Source organism: Mauremys mutica, chromosome 12 (genome assembly GCF_020497125.1).
Source record: "Mauremys mutica isolate MM-2020 ecotype Southern chromosome 12, ASM2049712v1, whole genome shotgun sequence".
Classification (NCBI taxonomy): domain Eukaryota; kingdom Metazoa; phylum Chordata; order Testudines; family Geoemydidae; genus Mauremys; species Mauremys mutica.
Genome location: NC_059083.1, coordinates 67,808,898 through 67,827,975, shown reverse-complemented (window position 1 = coordinate 67,827,975; position 19,078 = coordinate 67,808,898). Strand labels below are relative to the sequence as shown.

General features: G+C 51.9%; 1 protein-coding gene across 1 annotated transcript in view; it reads right to left on the bottom strand.

Moving 5' to 3' along the window:
• UNC13D (unc-13 homolog D) overlaps positions 1–19,078 on the bottom strand; it is a 40,257-nt gene that overhangs the window by 11,937 nt on the left and 9,242 nt on the right. The window contains exons 3-21 of the mRNA XM_044981306.1: positions 18,733–18,840; positions 17,558–17,617; positions 14,996–15,062; positions 14,458–14,650; positions 13,366–13,410; positions 12,477–12,545; positions 9,348–9,417; positions 8,624–8,728; positions 8,028–8,120; positions 7,291–7,394; positions 6,355–6,472; positions 4,780–4,904; positions 3,771–3,861; positions 3,064–3,120; positions 2,324–2,421; positions 1,844–1,895; positions 1,086–1,216; positions 461–581; positions 218–361 (exon numbers count right to left, since the gene is read on the bottom strand). Of these exons, the coding sequence (XP_044837241.1) occupies positions 218–361; positions 461–581; positions 1,086–1,216; positions 1,844–1,895; positions 2,324–2,421; positions 3,064–3,120; positions 3,771–3,861; positions 4,780–4,904; positions 6,355–6,472; positions 7,291–7,394; positions 8,028–8,120; positions 8,624–8,728; positions 9,348–9,417; positions 12,477–12,545; positions 13,366–13,410; positions 14,458–14,650; positions 14,996–15,062; positions 17,558–17,617; positions 18,733–18,840 (1,851 nt within the window). The remainder of the gene's footprint in view (positions 1–217; positions 362–460; positions 582–1,085; positions 1,217–1,843; positions 1,896–2,323; positions 2,422–3,063; positions 3,121–3,770; positions 3,862–4,779; positions 4,905–6,354; positions 6,473–7,290; positions 7,395–8,027; positions 8,121–8,623; positions 8,729–9,347; positions 9,418–12,476; positions 12,546–13,365; positions 13,411–14,457; positions 14,651–14,995; positions 15,063–17,557; positions 17,618–18,732; positions 18,841–19,078) is intronic.

Sequence of the window (19,078 nt, the reverse complement as noted above, 5' to 3'; positions counted from 1 at the left end):
TCTCTGCAGCCCTGTCTCTGAGACTGACCTATGTCTGATGCTTCAGAGAAAGGGATTAAAAAATCCAAAGCACTCGGCCGATGTGTATGGGGTAGGAGCGGAATTCCTTCCTGACCCCCTGCGACTGATGCTCTGAAGCATGACATTTGATCACCACTTCTTAGCATAGTTACAACTTGCTATTACTGATTCAGCTAGACTGTCCGACTATACGCACCTCAACAAACTTCACCATGATCATGAAGGCTTCCTCTGGGTCCGGCCAGTCCAGCTGCTGCCAGGTTTTAACAATCTGAGCATAGCACGTGGACAGGTCAACAGTGGACGTGCTGTGTTTATTCAGCTCCCCCAGGGGAATCAGCTGGGTGGGTGGCGACAGAAAAAACATTTTACTGAGAAACTTGCAAATAAATCAACAAACTGGGGGGAGTTTCTCCCTCTGTGGCAATCTCACTGTTACCTGGTCCACCTGGATCGCTCTCTGGGTCCTCTCCAGCGCTATCATGTAGGTCTTCTGGAGCCACTTGGGGATGGCTTCCTTAAACCACTGGTGGAAGTCAGTCAGAGCAAGGGGGGCATCCCTGGAAATACAGACACATGACTGGTTTCTGTGCTGCAGCAGAACCAAGATGTGAGGCTACACATTCCACTTCCACTAAGACCTGAAAAATACCTGAGAAGGCAGCGTTCACAGCACATACTGCACAGCTGCCCACCTGGCAACACAGGACAGAGATCCATAGGCTGGCAGAAGAGCAGCCTAAAGTAGTAGCTGAGCCATGTATGTAGCTGTCTCTGCCTTCCTGAACCCCACTTGTCTATATCGGAGCTCTAGCTCTCTGAAGGCCTGTTCAGCATCATGCCTGCAGCGTGGCAGGTGCAGGTTACATGAAAACCCCCACGGGGTCTGGTATTTGTTTATGATGTCACGGCACTAATCTAAAGCAACAGGTGGCTCAAATCTACTCCAATTGGCCCAGCAGAAAGTCAGCCGCTGAGGTGGTCCCAACCCCTTCCATTTCCCTGGTGCTGCTAACGTTTATCTCGCTCTGTGTGACTGGACTCTGGCTCAGGTGGGTCAGTACCTCTTGAACAGGAAGCTCTTCATCCGATAAAGCTCCTGCAGGCTTATGTAGAGCTGGAAAAGGCTCTCTGCTGTGTGCTGGGACATGCTGCTGTCAATCTCACTCAGCTCTTCCTTGACGTGACATGACACCTGCAGGGAAAAGGAACCGCAGGCAAGGCGCTGAGGGCAGGAGGGTTAATAAGAACGGATCTGTGACTGCTTGCGCTGCAATGGGATCAGGGAAAGGAAATGTGCCATCCCAATTAGATGATACAACACACTTTCCTCTTGTCTGATGTATAAGTTGGGGACACCAGCTGTTTGAGGGTTCGGATAATACAGCCAAAACCTGTTTATCCCCATTTCATGGGCCCAGAGAATATCAGCGACTTGGTCAATTTACAGACTTGCAACTGACTCGGTTGCAAAGCCCGAAATCAAAGCCAGGAATCGCTACTCCTTTGCTTTAGCCACTAGGCCACACTGCCTAAACGTGCCTTTTTTAAACTCCTGGCTAGTCCCAGTGTCCAGGCTTCTGGGGCTGGGGACAGGATTAGTCCCTCCCTCACAACCTAAAGATGCCCACGGTCCCATATCCAGGGTTTGGAATAGAAAGATCTCTCCACCACTAGTGATCCCTTCCCATGAGCCCTTGAGAAGCACATGGAGTGCGGGGGGGGACCTCAGATTCTTCCCTTCCTCTGACAGCTGGCTAAGTGCCTCGGCACTGCTTTATTCTCTGCTGCTCTGACTGGAAAGCTGGGAACACGTGCTCACCAGCTCCTGTAGCTCCAGGTAGGCAATGGAGAAGAGATCCACCTTCACAGTGCTGCAGGGGAGAAACAGGAGGTCAGGAATCTGCCGGATATAACTCACGGACCAACCTGTCAAAGCCATTGCAAGTAACCCTCTCCCACCCGAGCCCTTGGACATGAACTAGAGTGACAAAAAGCTACAAAACTAAAACAATCTGAAAGACTCCAGCTGGCAGAGCCAGTAATGCTGGAAAGTGAGGACATTTGTAGTTAACCTCTGCTCCCTAAACAACAGGCAACTGTAGTACATAACAAACCATGAGGGAACGTTTCCCGGGGCTTTCCAGTCTCATACTTGGTGTCACAATCTGTTTATATTTACAATGTTCTTTTGCAGCTGGGAAATGTGCTTTGGAGCTGTTGCCTTCAGTGCCCTAAGCAAAGCCGATGAGAGAGCACGGGGGAGATGCTGGGGAGGGGAATGGGGGAACCATCTACCTACTTGGTGAAGAATTTGTTCCAGGTTTTGTGGCATCGTTCGAGATCTCCATTCACCTCCACGAGAAGCCTGACCAGTGCTTTCCCATTCTCCTCCATGGTCTGCAAAGGGAAGGATGGAAAGTCACCCCTTGGTTTTGGTGCCAAGTGATTTTGGGATGAATCGACATATCTAGTGACAGCCCTCACCACTATTGTATCTGAGCAGATCACAGATTTACCTTCTCCATGCCCCAGAGAGGTGGGGATATATCATTACCCCACTGCGGAACTGATGCACAGAGAGTGGTGAAGTAACTTCCCCCAGATCACACAGTAAATATGTGGCAGGGATGGGCACTGAACCCAGATCTTTACTGTGCTAGTACAGTGCCTTAACCACAAGGCCACGCTGCCAAGCGAAGGAAGGACATTCTTTGGATGGCTGCTCCATTCTGCGTTATAATGGGAGACACGCCAAGCGAGCAGGAGTGACCTGCTCAGACGGACACACAGGAAGGGAGGAGACCAGAGGTGAATGGCAACTGTTCATTTCTTCTTATGGGGACAGTTGGTTGCCTTCTTCCCCAGCTGCAGTTGCTCAGCACCTCTGAAAATTGGGCTCAGGGTATCTTTTGGGTATCCAAAAATCACTGGCCACTTCTGAAAACTGTGGCCTGAGAAAGTGTCACTTCCCTCTTCCTACCCAAACGGCCCCTCAGCCCGGCCCAGCAAACTGGTGTATGAATGAAAGGGGGATCTGACCTTCACCATTGGCTTCAGGTGCTGCTTCTGCATATAAAACCACTCTGTGGTTCCTGTCTGCAAGAGAACGGGACAAAGAATGAGGGGAGAGAAGCAGGAGCTGCAGAGACAACCCAGCCGCCCCATTCACCCTGGCACAGCGGAGACACAACAGCACAACGCCTTCTTTGTGACGCAGGGTGGAACGCAGGTCAGGCTGGCAGCCCAGAGAGACACAGCACAGCGGGGAGTGAGACTCAGAGCTCACCATCCAGGCTCCATCTCTCACCCTGAGCAGGCAGCATGCTCTATCCTGGAGGGAAAGGAGCACCTTGCACTTCTCTGGCGGGGTCCCACTGGACAGTCGAAGGAGCAGTGCGAACAAGCTTTGGAAACGCTGCCTCCCGCCCCCTCTGCTGGCATCAGGGTCAGGACTCAAGGCCTTTGCACGTTGGCGTAGGGGAAGGGACAATGCTCGCAGCTCCAGGAGGAAGGCAGAGGAACCGCTATGGCAGTGGTTCTCAACCTATTTACCAGTGGGGACCGCATATGCAGCTCTCTATGTATTATGTGGGCCACATCCACACACTATATATATACTGCCTGTATGTTCCCGAGGACGTCACATGGGCCGTAGCTGTGTGCTGACTGGGCTGCAAACAGGCCACGGGTTGAGAACCACTGCCCTGTGGGTTGGGGGAGGAGAGGGCACAGTGGTGGTACTGTACCTTGAGAGCCTCCATCACCATCTGCTGAAGGTTAGGGGTCAGAGTACAAAGTTCTTGGAAGGCTTTCATTTTACACATCTGGACCAGGACCCTGTGAAGTGAGAATCAGTGCTAAGCCATGGCACGACCCAAAGAGCTTCAGAAACGAGAGCTTTGCCACCAGCAACAGCAACATCTCCCCACGCACACTTTCCTCTATAGCGCTTCTTTCCACGAGAGGCTCCCTGTAAGTTATGGCTTAGCTGACAGGTCACAGACAGAGGGACAGACATGTTCCTATGCTGGCAGCCTGGGAGAGGACCGAATGCTAAGACTTCTTCACCAGGGCTCTGAGCTTGCCAGGACTTAGGGCCCAGAGCCCAAACTCACCTCCCACGAGGTGAGAAATACCTTGGGGCAGGAGAGGTTAAAGGGGACGGTTTGCAGTTAAAACAAACAAAAGCCATCACAGTGTGACAGCTGCCTTCATGGCCAACACACCAGGGCATGAACTGGGGACCTCCAGAACTAAAAGCATGAGCTGCTACAGGTTGCACTAAAGAACCAAACCTCCCTAGGGGGCTGTAACAGACTCATCTCTCCCCCTCAGAGGGGACCTGTAACAGGAACTGACCGGGGGGTTACATACACTCCAGAGAAAAGTGTTATCCCACAGCATAAAGGCCTCTATTTAACCCAGTCAATGCACACCCAGGAGGGAATACTCCCCAGGCATCACAGGAAGAAATGACAAGATGCCAGTTTACAATGGGGGAGGTCCCTGGATATCTGTCTACTTCCTTAGGGGACAGACCTGCCAGGGAAAGGCAGAGGAGAGGAGACAACGAAGGGAGCTGGGAATGGAAGTGGGAGAGAGGTTTTCCTGTAGAACAGTCTCCTCGGCGGAAGCAGTAGAAACTCCAGTACATGGGGTGTCAAAAGGCAGACTGGATAATGTAGCGTAGGGAACAATCCCACACTAGCCCCAGGACGATGGTGCGTGTGAGTGTGTGTTTCTTCTCTGGCTGACCTGAGCAACGACTGTAGCCTGTGCGTGGACGTAGGGGAAGAGGGCGGGAAGACACTGCGGTACTTCTGGAGGAGAGAGATTCCATAGGCCAGCAAGGACTGGAAAGATTCGGCCAGCTCTGCTTTCTGGGAAGAAGAAATGGAAGACACATTAGCAGCGACAGTGACGTTGTGATGGTCACAGCACCTCAGGTGGACGCCTGTCCCCAGCCAACATGGCCTCACTGCTGAGGGGGGCTATTTCTGGATTTTGCAACATGCATCCGTCTCCAAAACCATTTTAAGAATGATCTGCCCCACTGCAAAGGGAAGCACTAAGGAACGCCAGCCCTCCTAGGGAGGCAACAGCCTCTCGGAAGAGAGAGGGAAAAGCAAAACTGAATCACCTTGAACGGATTTCTAGACTGCTTTAGGATCTTAAAAATCATCTAGATGTTTGAGGCATTGGTAGAGGCTCCCTAGTTAAGGCTGAGGTGAGTTTTGCATTTAAAGCAGGGATTTAACCCCACCATAATGAAAAATTCAGCAATGGCAAGATGTTCCCAGGCAGGGAACACGGACACAATTTAACGCCCTGAAGGTGACCTGGTAGCCAGAGGTCTGAGGGCTGTCTCAATGGGGCCAGAACTGGGTGAGTAGACAGGCAAGCTGGACACAGGGAGGGTGTTATTTGTAGTTTTTGACTAGAATAGAAACCACAGAACAGAATAGCACAGGCAGCAGTGCAAGCTTCCACTCCAATGGGCCTCAGCAGATCGTCCCCTGGGGGGAGAGGGTAGCACAATCTCCATGGCCCATTCATGTGTCGGCCTGTAAGGAGGTGGCCGACAAGGGTGCCAGGTACCATGGTGGGGGTGGTTTCGGTGGGAACACCAGTCCTCTGTGGACAGGGCTGGGAGCAGCCGAGGAGTTGCCAGATGGTAAAGATATTCAGCCATTGCCTGCCTGGGCTGGATTTGAACCGGTGACCTCGAGGTGAAGGACTCTCATCCCATTACCAATCCCAGCTTCACCGAAGGGAAGGTAACAAAGCCTCTCACCTGGAGCAAGAGACTCCATTTGCAGAATGGCTCCCCAACATGTCTGTCACTTAACAGACCCAGCTGGTTGGGGTGAAATCCTACCCCAAAGGCTCAGACCCTACATCTGATTCACAGAGAACCGATAGCCAGGTTTTTTAGCATGATCTGTTCCCTGCAAAGGAAACCATGTAGGCATGCCATCCTCCTAGGAAGGTGCTGAAGCTATTCACAGAAGCCAAAGGGAAAAGCAACCCAGAACCACCTCAATCTGATTTCTAGATTACGACATGATCTTAAAGACTGTCTGTATCATGAGGTGTCGGCAGTGGCTCCTTAGCCCATCGTCAGGTTTTTCACCTAGCTGACATGCGCCATGAACTCCTTCTGCAGGGGGCTCCCACCCGAGCAGAACCCATTTGCGGCATTTCTCAACCAGCCAATGAGGAGCCGAGAGAGCTGACGTGAAGAGGGTCCCTCGGCTGTCATGGCTGATAGGAGACTGCCCCCGCTCCCCGGATCTCTGCCCCAAGCTTGGCTGTGGTGTCCGCTCCTACCTGCTCAGGTCGCAGCCTTTCCTGGATCCACTGGTACTCGATGCTGGTGATCTGGTGGAGCAGGCAGCTGCAGTTGAACTCTAAGCTCTGGTAGAGTTTGCTGTAAGCCAGCCACTGGCTGTAGTGAAAGGGAAAGAGACCCACTGTGAGATGGTGGGCGCGTAGGCCAGGCCCAGTACCCTCCTCAGGTAGGAACATGTTCTCAGGAGGAGGGATTCAGGCTCAGATGCTTCTTATTACCCCAGGAGGCCAGAGTCAGACACTCCCCAAGACTCATTCAGGCCCAGAGCTCCTGCCCTGCCTCATCCCTTTCCAAAGCGCAGTGCTGCACCCGCAGTGTTCACGTGGAGGGAAAGAGAGGGGCGGGGGAAGGGAAAGAAGCTTGGGATAGTGGTAGTGAGAGGCGAGTTCCCCCCACTGATCCGTAGCTACGGCCGTGGCTGTGTTAGCAGAAACAGGTGCTCACAGGCAAGATGGTGAGGGAGAGAATCCCAATAGTTCCGCTGCCATAAACATCCAGGGAGAGCATGTCCCAGGGTGCAGTCAGTGACGTTTGTCTAGAGCGATGCACGAGGCAGAAGTGACCAAACTCATGGAGAAGAGCAAGGAAGTCAGACTACTGACCCTGCCACAGGCAGCAGGTGTGGGCATCTGCAGTTTAAAACTAATAATATGAATGCTATACTTTGTACTTCCATAGCGCTTGTTAGCTGGGGATCTCAAAGCACATCACTAAGCACAGTCTGGCTTCACATACCTGTGAAATAGGGCAGTGTTATTACTATTTTACAACCAAAGGCACAGAGGGGTTAAGGGACTTGCCCAAGGTCACCCAGAATCAGTGGCAGAGCTGGAAATAGAACCCAGGTCTCCTAATTCCCAGATGCCGTTGCCATAATCATTACATAACACTGGCCGAGTGCATGTGGTACTTACGCCATGACCTGGTGAAAGTCAGACAGGTCTTTCTGAGCGGCGTGCAGGTACAGGATTGTGCTGGCATGTTTGCTCAGCTCCCCGTCCCAGGAAGTACTCCCGGCCTGTACAGGGAAGGTAAGAGCGAAAGAGTTAATCCTGCCCCGCAGAAGAGAGGAGAGAAGAGTCTCCTAGAGCCAGCCAGAGAATTTGGATGCTCCTGTGATTTGTACTTGGTTTTCATTTGCCCCATCTCCTCTCTCAAGCTCTAGAATGGGCCCTTCACATGCCACATGGTCATTGCATCAGTCCAGGCAAATACCCACATGGTTAGACACCCATAGGCTCAGACTGAGGGATGAGCTTACTGGAAAGGTAATGGAAAGTGCTGGGTCAAGTAGTTGTTGCAAGAGTGAGGAATACGGCTGCAGATCGGCTGGCACTGGTCCAGGTTTCATGTCATCTCACACAATCGCCATAGAAACCAAGGTCGTTTAATGGAGACGTCAAAGGAAGGCCCCCTTCTGCCGTCCCAGGTGGACATTAAAGGTCCCAGTGTGCTACACAGCATGTCCCTTCTCAGTAACACAGGCTGTTGTGTTGGATGCCTGCACCACTGGGGGGAACTCATCGCTTTGGAAAGTCTCTTGGGATACACCCAAAGGCACTGAAGAGAGAGACAATCCGAGCCATCTGCACTGCAGTGTGAAATTAAATCCTCCACCAGCTTCCCTGACCCTTACTGGCTTCCCATGTACCTGGTGCTGCAGGATCTCATAAAGCACCATCTGCTGCAACAGGTGGCGATGGACGGTGTAACTCGGCTGGGTCTTGCTCAACGAGGTGGCCCTCTGAAAAGAGAAACAAAAGCGGGGAGACGGCTCAGAGCATGAGACAGAAGGGACCACGTTTCCACAGGACACCCAACATCCAAGCCATCGAACCAACCTGGAGCCGGATTTAGAGGTCCCTTGTTTAATGGCAGGGCTTTGGGTTCGTAGCCAAGCGACCACATCCTTTGTGGGAGGTTTGACACTGCCTCCTGGAAGACTTAAACCAAGTGCCCTGGTTTTCAGGGCAATTAATCACCAGGCACCATTGATGCTGAGGCCTAGACCATTATTATAGGAGGACCCATGGAGATGCTAGAGCGTTCCAAAGAGAAAATGGAACAAATAGGATACAAGAGAATGAACTCCCCACTCCTCATCACTACAGCAAGCTGTGGGCCTGCTACATCTCTGTAACCTCCAGAGCAGAAACAGGCTCGGCCCCGCTGATATAGCCCTGGCAAGCAACCCACAAGCCTAGTGTTCCTGTTTAATCTCCTCCCTAAACGAAAAGCTCCTCCTACCTTCTTGTGAGTGATCAGGAACTGCAAGTGGCACTGCCCCCGGTTGGGGTGGGTTTCTGTCCGGGGCTCCAGGTTGTACCAGTGGTCATTCCTGCAGTGCAGGTCCTGTAGATAGACAGAGGGATGGATGGTTGTCAAACACCGGAGTGTCAGCGATAGAGGGATGCCCATTCAGAGAATAGGATCCATCACATTAATATGGCAGGAATTCGTAATATTAGACAATTAACATTTATCCTTAATTTAAAAAATAACCCACGGGCTGGAGACACTTTTCCTTGTTTCCTAAATTAGTCTCATTTTTCAATACAAAATCCACCAGCAGGAAAGCTGTTGTACATGTCAGCATTAATCATGACCAATAAGTCTTTGCTTATTTATGAGATAGCTGAGAATTACACTAGAATTACCTTGGCCTGAGAGATTGATGACTGCCGTGTGGTGTGTGTGGGGCGGGAGGGTAAGCGAAGGCCAGCAGCCCCGGTTAGTCATTAGTGCCTTAAGGAAGTATGGTCTAGTGGTGACAGCATGGGCTCAGGAGACCTGGGTTCTATTACTGGCTCTGCAGTTGATTGGCTTTGCAGACCTCAGTTTACCTTTCTGTAACATGGGGATAACAGTGCTGCCCAACCCCTGTGAGATTTAATTAATGCTTGTGACATGCTTTGAGAGGAAAGATGCTATAGAACAACAGAGCATTATCAGCCTACATCCCCACGCTCACCTGCAAGCGAAGAACCACGTTCCCAAGGAAGTCATCCTGCCCTTTGTCCTTCCGAGCATCCTTAAACATCCTGGAAAAGAAAATATAAATCAGCTGGGTGAAATGAGAAAACCTTTTCCTGGGAATGTGAAACATCCATAGGCTGTGCAATGCACTGGAGGGACTAATCCTGCACTGGGCCCAGGAGACGGGTGTGACTGGAGAGAACATAAGAATGTACGGATGGTCTGACCCGGAATAGTCAATGGTCCATCAAGCCTAGTATCTTTCCTTCTTACAGTGGCTAATGCCAGGTGTTTCAGAGGGAATGAACAGAACAGGGAAGTAAACAAGTGATCCACCCGCTGTCGTGCAGTCCCAGCTTCTGGTAGTCACAGGTTTACAGACACCTGGAGCATGGGGTCGCGTCCCTGACCATGCTGGCTAATAGCCATTGATGGACCTATTTTCTATGAAGTGATCTCATTCTTTTTTGAACCCAGTTATATTTTTGGTCTTCTCAACATCCCCTGGCAAAGAGTTCCATTGATTGACCGTGTGTTGTGTGAAGAAATGCTTCCTTATGTTTTTTAAACCTGCTGTCAATTTCACTGGTTCTAGGGGTAAAGAACACTTCCCCCTATTCACTTTCTCCACACCAGTCATGATTTTACAGATCTCTATCACATCCCCCCTTAGTCGTCTCTTTTCTAAGCTGAACAGTTCCCGGCTTTTTAATCTCTCCTCATATGGAAGCTGTTCTGTGCCAATAATCATTCTTGTTGCTCGTTGCCCTCTTGTTTCTATCATTCTGCAAAACCCTCTCTCCTTCACCTGGGAGTCTCAGCGCCGAAAGTTAAGTGACCTGCTAAACTAGGGAAGCAAATGATAAGGCACTTTCTCAGCGTCTCCTTCTCAACATTGGTGGATGCAAAGTGCCTGTAGAGCCGGAAACAGCCTGGGTGCAGAGATCACAACCACTCAGTGGTGGTTGATACTCATTTTCCATTCCAATATTATGCAAACTGAGCAATTTAATATGCAGATGAGTTGTGGCCCAAGACATGAGCCCCTGGTCCTCCAGGTGCCCCTGTAAGTCAGGAATTTGGAGACCACTGGCTCTATGTCACTACGGACATACCTACACTGCAGGCTGGCTGCTGCTGTTGGTGTCCCTAGGCTTAAGTAAACCAAAGTTGTGACTTTGGGCCTGAGTGAACCAAAGTTCTTCCATGCTGTGAACTTTAACCAGCCTAAGATGCTAATAAACAGCAAGCAAAATGTGTAACTGTCAGCTGTCTTAGCTTGCAGCTGTAGGACAGCTTAAAACAGCAAAAAGCGGCAGTAAGACGGGGGAGAGAAGGGGGAGGAAAATCTGCATGCGTCTGTGCTGTGAAGGCCATAGATAAATATGCGAATGAGAACAGTTCTAACAAGCTACATTATAGTGTTAAGTGTAACTGTTGCAAGGGGGAGGGAAAAAGGGAGAAAAACAAGGGGGGTATAAATGCTGGGACCCCGCCTGCGTGCGGTGTGCAGGATTTGAGAATGCTTTTTCTCCCTGGCACCTTTTTGGAGCTCAAATAAACTTGGTTTGCTTCTCCACCCTGGTGTGTTAATTAGTGCGATGCACACCGGGCAACGAACCCCCACTGTTGCTCCTCCTCAGGCCCTTTGGGCCGGCAACACTGCCTTCGTCCAACCCCCCTATAATCCACACTGAAAGCTCTCAAATGTGCATCTAGGGGAGCACTGTACCCATAGGTGCCGACTCCATGGGTGGTCCGGGGCTGGAGCACCCACAGGGGAAAATTTGGGCAGGCCTCCCTCCCCCCCAGCACCTCCCACCGGCGAGCCCTGCTGATTAGCACCTCCTCTCTCTCCCCGTGCCTCCCACCCACCACGATCAGCTGTTTCGCGGCAGGCAGGAGGCTCTAGGGGGAGAGGGAAGGAGCGAGGACGCAGCGCACTAGGGGGAGGGGGCAGAATGAGGCGGGGTGGGGATGGAGCGGGGGTGGGAAGAGGTGGGGCAGAGCCTTGGGGGAAGGGGTGGGTGGAGGCAGGGCCTGGGGCAGAGCTGGGGGTCGAGCATCCCCGGCACATTGGAAAGTCGGCTCCTGTGATTGTAGCGTACTTGAGTGCCCATCTCTGAGGTATGGGGCAGAGTGTGTGCTGAGCCCTGACCTGCCCCCTGACAGACCCATGGCTTGTCCCAGGATTGGGAGGGACAGAACTGAGCAGTGTGCAGAGCCAGGAGCGCCTCAGCTTAAGGTGTGGGAGGGCTAAAGCCATTTCTACAAAGGGGTCCAGGGAAGACAGACAAGTTCTCCCACAACACACCACAAAACAATTCCTAGAGAGGCTCCCGTTGATGAGGAGCCATGAACTCTGGGATACGCCCCCAGAAATCCTTGTCCCGGCCACAGGTAGCTGCGGTGCCAGTGTGGACACAGCTAACCAGGCATGGGTTCTGTGACCATGTGGCCTCTCGGAGCAGGGTTGGCTAACACACCCCCACATGCACATGAGCCAGGACACGTGGTACACCTGTCACAGAGACATGACGGCAGAGGAGGCTGTGGCCCAGCAAGGAGGCGTTCATCACCGATCAGAGTCCTTGCCACATCTCCATGTGCCCTGGTCTCTTGCGGTCTGCACGCTGGGTCTTGTTAGTCCAGTACAGCAGACACCAGGATCCCAGGCTGGAGTACATCAGGCCCATCATTGTAGTGACCTATTTGGTGCTGGGCTGGGAAAGGGAACTATCTGCATCTCTCTTTAAGGACATTCCTGGTACATCTCCAGTGGAGCGCCATGCTCAGAGGAGGCTGCCCATTCTAGCCCCCCCCCCCCCCCAGGACACATTGCTGCTGCAGATAAGGATTAACTAGTGTGAAGAACAGGACCTCTGAGTCAAAGAGCAAATCTCCACAGGAGGGGATGGGTAGCGAGTGAGCTGCTCCCATGCCTGCAGCACAGCAGAGCGAAGGTCTGACGCCCTCCCCCCAAACTCAGCAGGGGAGCCCCCCAAGAGTGTGCTGAACAAGGACCTCACAGCGCTGCATTCAGAGCAGCATTCAAGCCAATGTGTGTGCACTGCTAACAGAGTGGGGTGACTGACAGCCCGTCCACCCCCTCCCCAGTACCGACCTCTTCAGGCCATGGAGATCTGTCAGCTCTCCCAGCTTATGCCGCACGGATTCCTCCACGTCCAAGTCCCTGCCGGGGAGGGTCAGAAACACAGCAGGTGAGGCGGGGGCACATTGAAAAACGCATCGTTAACGTTAGTTTGCCAGGGAGCCGCGGGGTCAACGTCAGGACTAAGGGAGAGGCCCCCAACACACGGACTCCACCAGGCCAGAGGAAAGTCACAGAAGGAGGGAAAAAAATCAGGTCTTTGGGGAGGAGAGCGGGTGCCCAGATACAGCGCAGTGCTGGGGGCGGTATAAAACCCTGCAGAGCTAGACGCGAGAGCTGCACAGTTCTTGCAGCAACTGTGTCAGGGAGCCTCGACTCCCCACCTCCGCCCCGCCTCCAAGGCCATCCTCATCCCTCAGAAAGGCGGCAAAAGGGCACAAGCCCCAGTTTGACAACGCCCGCGCACGTCACCTTTGTAGCGATTACACGGACCCAGGGCACAGAGGTTGGGGCGAACGCAAACCTGGCTTAATTTCCTTGTCCCTCAGACGCCTCCCTCCTTCCTAGAACCTTGACACAGAAATTCAGGGCTGGGGTCTCTGTTGCCTTTCACCTCGTGGAACCCTTTCCACCTGCGCAAAGTGACTGCACAATGCAACTCCTCTGACCCGGTGGCACAGCGCACCACTTTCCACAGGCGTAAAGGACAGTGTGCAGCCAATGGCAGTGGAGGACTGGGACCCGTGTATATTACTGGGGGTCCACACAGAGATCTGTGAGGGTGCAGGGTGCAAGAGTAGTGCTCTCAGAGCCCTGCCTCAGAGCAGGATCTCTCCACACAGACCGGTATTGAATTTTCAGCCCCAAGTTGGCATGGGTGCCTACGCTCAATCACACTCACCACATATCAAGATGGAAGCTGGAATTTGCTTCATCATCGAACTCCCTGCAGGACACAGAATCAGAAAACGTTACTGCTGGGATTTTGAGAGGATTTGCACTCAGGCCACAAATATTAGGAAGGGAGGGTGAAGGAGAGAGAGATTAAAGGCAGGCAGTCCCCCCACCCGCTCCCTCCACAAGCTAGGAACAGTCTAGGGCTGGGGTGTAGCTTTGTGTCAATGAATGAAGACGAGTCAAGCCCCTGGAAACCCTGGTTATTACAGCTGGGCTATCACAATTGCTCTCTAGTTCACTTGGGGCACTCCCAGGTTTGTGCTCCAGGTGCTCAGTTTGTGTTCTGATTCCTAGAGTGGTGGCAGGCCTTTGGCTGATTACCTCCAGATTTTTCTGGCTTGCCCAAGAATACTAGAAAAAGAAGCCCCCAGGCTGCCAAATAGGGAAGACACAGGGCAAAATTATTCATAGAAGATCCAAGGAAGTCTAATCCCTGCAATAGACCCGGCCTGCTGGACAAGAGCCAGATGCCCACTGAGGCGTATCAACTGCAAAAATTAAAAAAAACCCACATCAGCTGGTCTCAGAGCCTGGGTCTACACACTTGGGTTCATGGGGCTTGTGCTACGGTGCTAAAAATAGCCCAGCCCCTTCGCTGGGTCTCAGAGCCTGAGCTCCAGCCAGAGCAGGAATGTCTATATGGCTCTTTTTAGTGCCGGAGCATGAGCCCAAGTCTGTAGACCCAGGCTCTGAGACTCATTGCCGGGGTGTTTTGGTTTTGCAGCGTAGACAAACCTTGAGAGATCATTGCACCTCACTTTTCCACTGTCTCCAATTTCTTTACCAGGCTAAAACAACACAGGAGCTTCTGCTCTTTCCAACAAGCAGAGGCCTGTGTTTATAGCACAGCATCCTGGTTTGTAATCCTGCCAGTCCTCCCGCCCCTCACAACCTACTAGCAACATTACCTCCCAGTTTATGTCAATCACAAAGACCAAACTTTGGACCTAGATTCCTTGCCAATGGTTCTTGCAAGCAGAGAGGAGACAGCTGTGGCAGCAAAGAAGAGACAGGAAGAGGCAAGGGGGAGACCTACAGCATAAATGTCTCATTCCACACAGGAGTGAGAGTTTGATTTATGACTTGGGTGCGGTGGGTCTGGTCTTCAGGGATCAGGTTTTTCACCACGGCCTTTAATGGCTTCTTGTTCTCCGGATGGGAGCTGCTGTCGCCGGAAGGCTCCTGTCTCTTTGATTCTATCCCCAGCAGGCAGTACGGGTCGCTGAACCCTACAACCACAAGGCATTAAAAAAAAACACAACAGAATTATCTATCGTGACAAAATGCAACACCCACCCTTTGTGCCAAGGTCCGCCTGTCTCTCGGGGGGGGTGGACAATGCTAACAATATTTTGCACTGGGCATGTTCAATCTGAGGAGCTCAAAGCGCTTCACAAACATTAATTAATCCTCACATCACACCTTAAAAATAGGGAAACTGAGGCACAGATGGGCAACCAACTTGCCCATGGTCAGGCAGCAAATGTGAGAACAGAACCCAGATCTTCTGGCTACCAGTTCCCTGCTCTAATCAGGTACATATATATGTGTGTCATACATCTAATCACACTTACCACTGACATCTTTACCCAGAATGTCTTTGGCTTGCTTCACAGTCACTTTCAGACAAAAAATAGGTTTCTGGAATTAAAAAATAAACAAAAAACAGCTCATCTCACCTGAAGGAAAAATCTCCATCATACACAGAAGTGAATGGGTGTTCGCTGTATTTGTAAACCCCATGATAAAACAAGGAAGCAGCACACACTGTTTCACTATTGCCAATCCTATGCACTCAACTATCAGGCCCCAAAAAATCATGAGAAACTGGCTGAGAAAAAATCTTTTAAAAATAATAAATTCGGAGGCTTGTTTTTTTTAATTTGCCTTCTGGGTTTTTTAGCTTTTATGGAGCACTCAGGTCATATTTCTCCACAACCAGGAGGACTAGAAACTGATTCTCACATAATCACGTGACCGGGGGCAGCTCCAAGCACCAGTGCAGCAAGCACGTGCCTGGGGCGGCAAGCCACAGGGGGCAGTGTGCCAATTGCCGTGAGAGCAGCAGTCAGGCTGCCTTTGGCGGCATGCCTGCGGGAGGTCCGCCGGTCCCGCAGTTTCGAAGGCGCAGGACCGGCAGACCTCCCGCAGGCATGCCACCGAATCTGCGTTACCAGCGAACCTCCCGCAGGCGCATCACCAAAAGCCGCCTGACTGCCGTGCTTGGGGTGGCAAAATACATAGAGCCGCTCCTGCACGTGACTCCAGAAGCTGGGAGTTTAAGGCAAGCATCAAGCATCACTCTCCCCTTCCTTCCTCTCTGTACACATTTGCCTGCTGCCATTTCCGAGTCAGCTTTTGTGGCAATCCCCCTCTCGCCAAGCCCTCCCCTTGATGCACAGCAGCCCCTTCAGAGCAGTGTAGGAAATGCAACTGACCATTGACCAACTGTGAAATTGACCATACGTTGTGCTGTCAAGTGCACAAAGTACTGTAAATAAGCAGAGGCCTGTCTTTATAGCATAACCTCCTGACCTGTGACCCTGCCAGTCCCCTCCAACCACTAGCACACATTACCTCCCAGACTGCATCAGTCATGAGCAGCAGGGCCACAACGTGTTCAGACGCTGACAGTTTCGCTTTTAAGGCTACGACTGGAAAGTTGCAGACGGTCAGATCCCCTCAGCACCACGCGTGACTCTCTTTAGCTATTGCTTTCTGCTGTCAGAGGTCAGTGCTGAGAGAGGTGGCAAAGTTCTCTCAGGAAACAAAAACCAAACCCAACCAACAATACTTTCAATTGCTTCTGAGCCCTGATCCTCTCCCACCTCTGCACGGAGGGGAACAAATTAGTCACTGAACTGCCAAGGGACTAAAGAGGAAGCTGCTCAGTCACCCTTTCCACCCATGGGAGCTGTGGAAATATGCGGTAGAGTGGGCAAGGCCAAAGGAAGCATCTGAGGACAAGGGACTTATGGGAAATATTGCCCCCAACTCCTCAACTCCATGGCAGGTGCACAGAGGGTCTCTCTCCTCTGGCATCCACCTCCTCCCATGGGAGAAGCAGAGATGGCTCCTGACAGAGCTGCTGCTGGCCACCAGGCTGCATTCTGTAATTCCACTAAGGAGCATCAAATGGGAGGGAACACGCCCCATGAGTATGTCAACACCGAAGCTGGAGATGTAACTTCCAGCTCAGGTCGACATACTCGCGCTAGCTTTGATCGAGCTAGCAGGCTAAAAATAGAAGTGTAGCGGCCATGGCTCGGACAGTGGGATGGGCTCGGGTCCCAGGCAGGACTGTATGCGGTGCAGCCAGCCCATGCTGCCGCCCACACCGCCACAGCTACACTTCTGCTTTTAGCACACTAGCACATCTTCCTGAGCTGTACATTTCACCTCCAGCTCCTGCGCAGTCGTTCCCACGGTCTGGCTCCTACCTCCTTTTCATAACTGGTCTTTCAGCCCCTCAGACTTTGCAGAGGGGACAAAAGCTGACAGGTAGGGAGGATCATCCCATATAAGTCACCTACCTCTTTCCAAAATCTCACTCTGGCTGGTTGGTTTCCCTCCTTGCTCCCCAAAATATAAGACTTTAATCCGGATTTGATAGCAATGACTGTCAGTATCAAAAGACAAACTTGGACTATGGATAGTCCATCCGGGCCTTAGCTAACCAGCTGCTGTCCTACCTAAATAGGGCACAGGGTTTAGGACCAATCCTTGGGGATAGCCATTTTAAACATACCTCTGGCATTGACCTAGCCTCTGTGTTGTTCCACATAACTGAAGCACTGAGGTCAGTAGCACGTGTGCAGGCTATAGATACACACGGCCATGTCACCTGAACATGTTACCACTCTGTAGCATGGGGAATCCCTTGAGTTCTTGCTACAGATGCACTGCCCTGGGGAGGGCACACACTTAAGGGATGATGCCTGTATCTATCACACATTCATGTACACACATGAGTTGACCCTGCTGAGCTCAATGGGAGTTTTACCTGGCCCGGGCGCACAGGGGGAAGTGACCCGGCACAAATCCTGCTGACACTGCAGGTGATTGTGGAATAGAAATGTACGGAGCCTACCCCTACTTATGGGTGGTGTGATCTGGGGGAGATGAGCAGATTTTACCTCCAGCTCTCTGACCCGCTGCAGTATAACGTGATGCTCCTCCGGCTCCATGCTGAAGGCCTGTTTTAAATATTACAGAAGATATAGGGTTGGCTTTATAACAATGGTACCTGGGATACATCCAAGGGCTTCCCATCTGGGACCACTACTCCCTTCCTCTCGGAGCCTCACAAAGGGTTTGATGGGAAAGGAGAGAACAGCTTAAATTAAGCCTAATCAGGACCCAGACTCATGAACACTTGGGCACAGTCCAGACAGACTTCCTAGCCTGTCCCTCCCCTAGATAATGGCTTCTTCCCAGCCAGACTGCTCCTCTCAGCTGCACTTCCGCCCCCAGCCTGAGCAGACTCTGCTGCCCTTCCCCTTCCTCTTTCCCGTGGCTATTATTTTCTTCCCACTCCCAGGTACCCGACCCTCCTGCGACCCTGCTCAGGCGGCTGGCTGGTGTGACTCAGCGCTGCTCTGTGCTGCTGACTGCTGCTCTGACTATGACTCACACCCGTGTCTGGCAGGCCCCCTCTAACTGCAGGAGCTCGGGGAGAAAAGATTCATGTCTTATTCCTGCTTAGGGTGACCAGACAGCAAGTGTGAAAAATTGGGACAGGGGGTAATAGGAGCCTATATAAGAAAAAGACCCACAAACCAAAGGGGGGAGGGATAGCTCAGTTATTTGAGCATTGGCCTGCTAAACCCAGGGTTGTGAGTTCAATCCTTGAGGAAGCCACTTAGGGATCTGGGGCAAAAAATTTGCCTGCTAGCAAAGGCAGGGGGCTGGACTCAATGACCTTTCAAGGTCCCTTCCAGTTCTAGGAGATTGGTATATCTCCTATTATTATTATTTAATTTTTTTTATTATAAATCAGGACTGTCCCTATAAAATTGGGATATCTGGTCACCCTATTCCTGCTCTGCAGAGCAGCCCCAGCAGCTGCGGGGATCTGAAATATGGAGAGAAGAGCTCCCGCTCAGTGTGGGACAGAGGGAACTCTAGGGTGAGGGGCAGGGAGGGGGCCTCTTCCCAATGTGGGACTGAGGGAGTTTTGCAGGCTAGAGGAAGAGAGAGCCCCCACCCTAGGGCAGGAGAGCAAGAGGACAGGAACGTAGGGCAGGGTTTCAAGGAGCTGCTGGACCTGCACTCTCCCTTGCCCTGGATGGGGATGGGCCCAGGGACTGACCTTTTGCACATATTCGTACAATTCATCGGCATTGGCGACATAGGCGGGTTCAGGCTTGCCCTGGCGGTGCAGGATGGTGTAGAGAACCTCCTCGTACAAGAGGTTGAGCTGCAGGGCAAGAGGGTGACAGGTCACAGTCAGCTCCTCTACTGGACATTGTGTGAGCTAGTCTCCGGCGTGCGGGATGATGTCTTTTCTGGGGCGGGGTGGAGGGTGTACGGCCTGTACCGTTAAATGTTTCCTCCATAAAACACAAGGGGAAACGTGTTTCGTCTCCTTTCACTGCGTCTGCTGCCCAGAATAAGCAGCAGGACATACAGTCTGGAAAGCTCCTGGCCAGGTTATC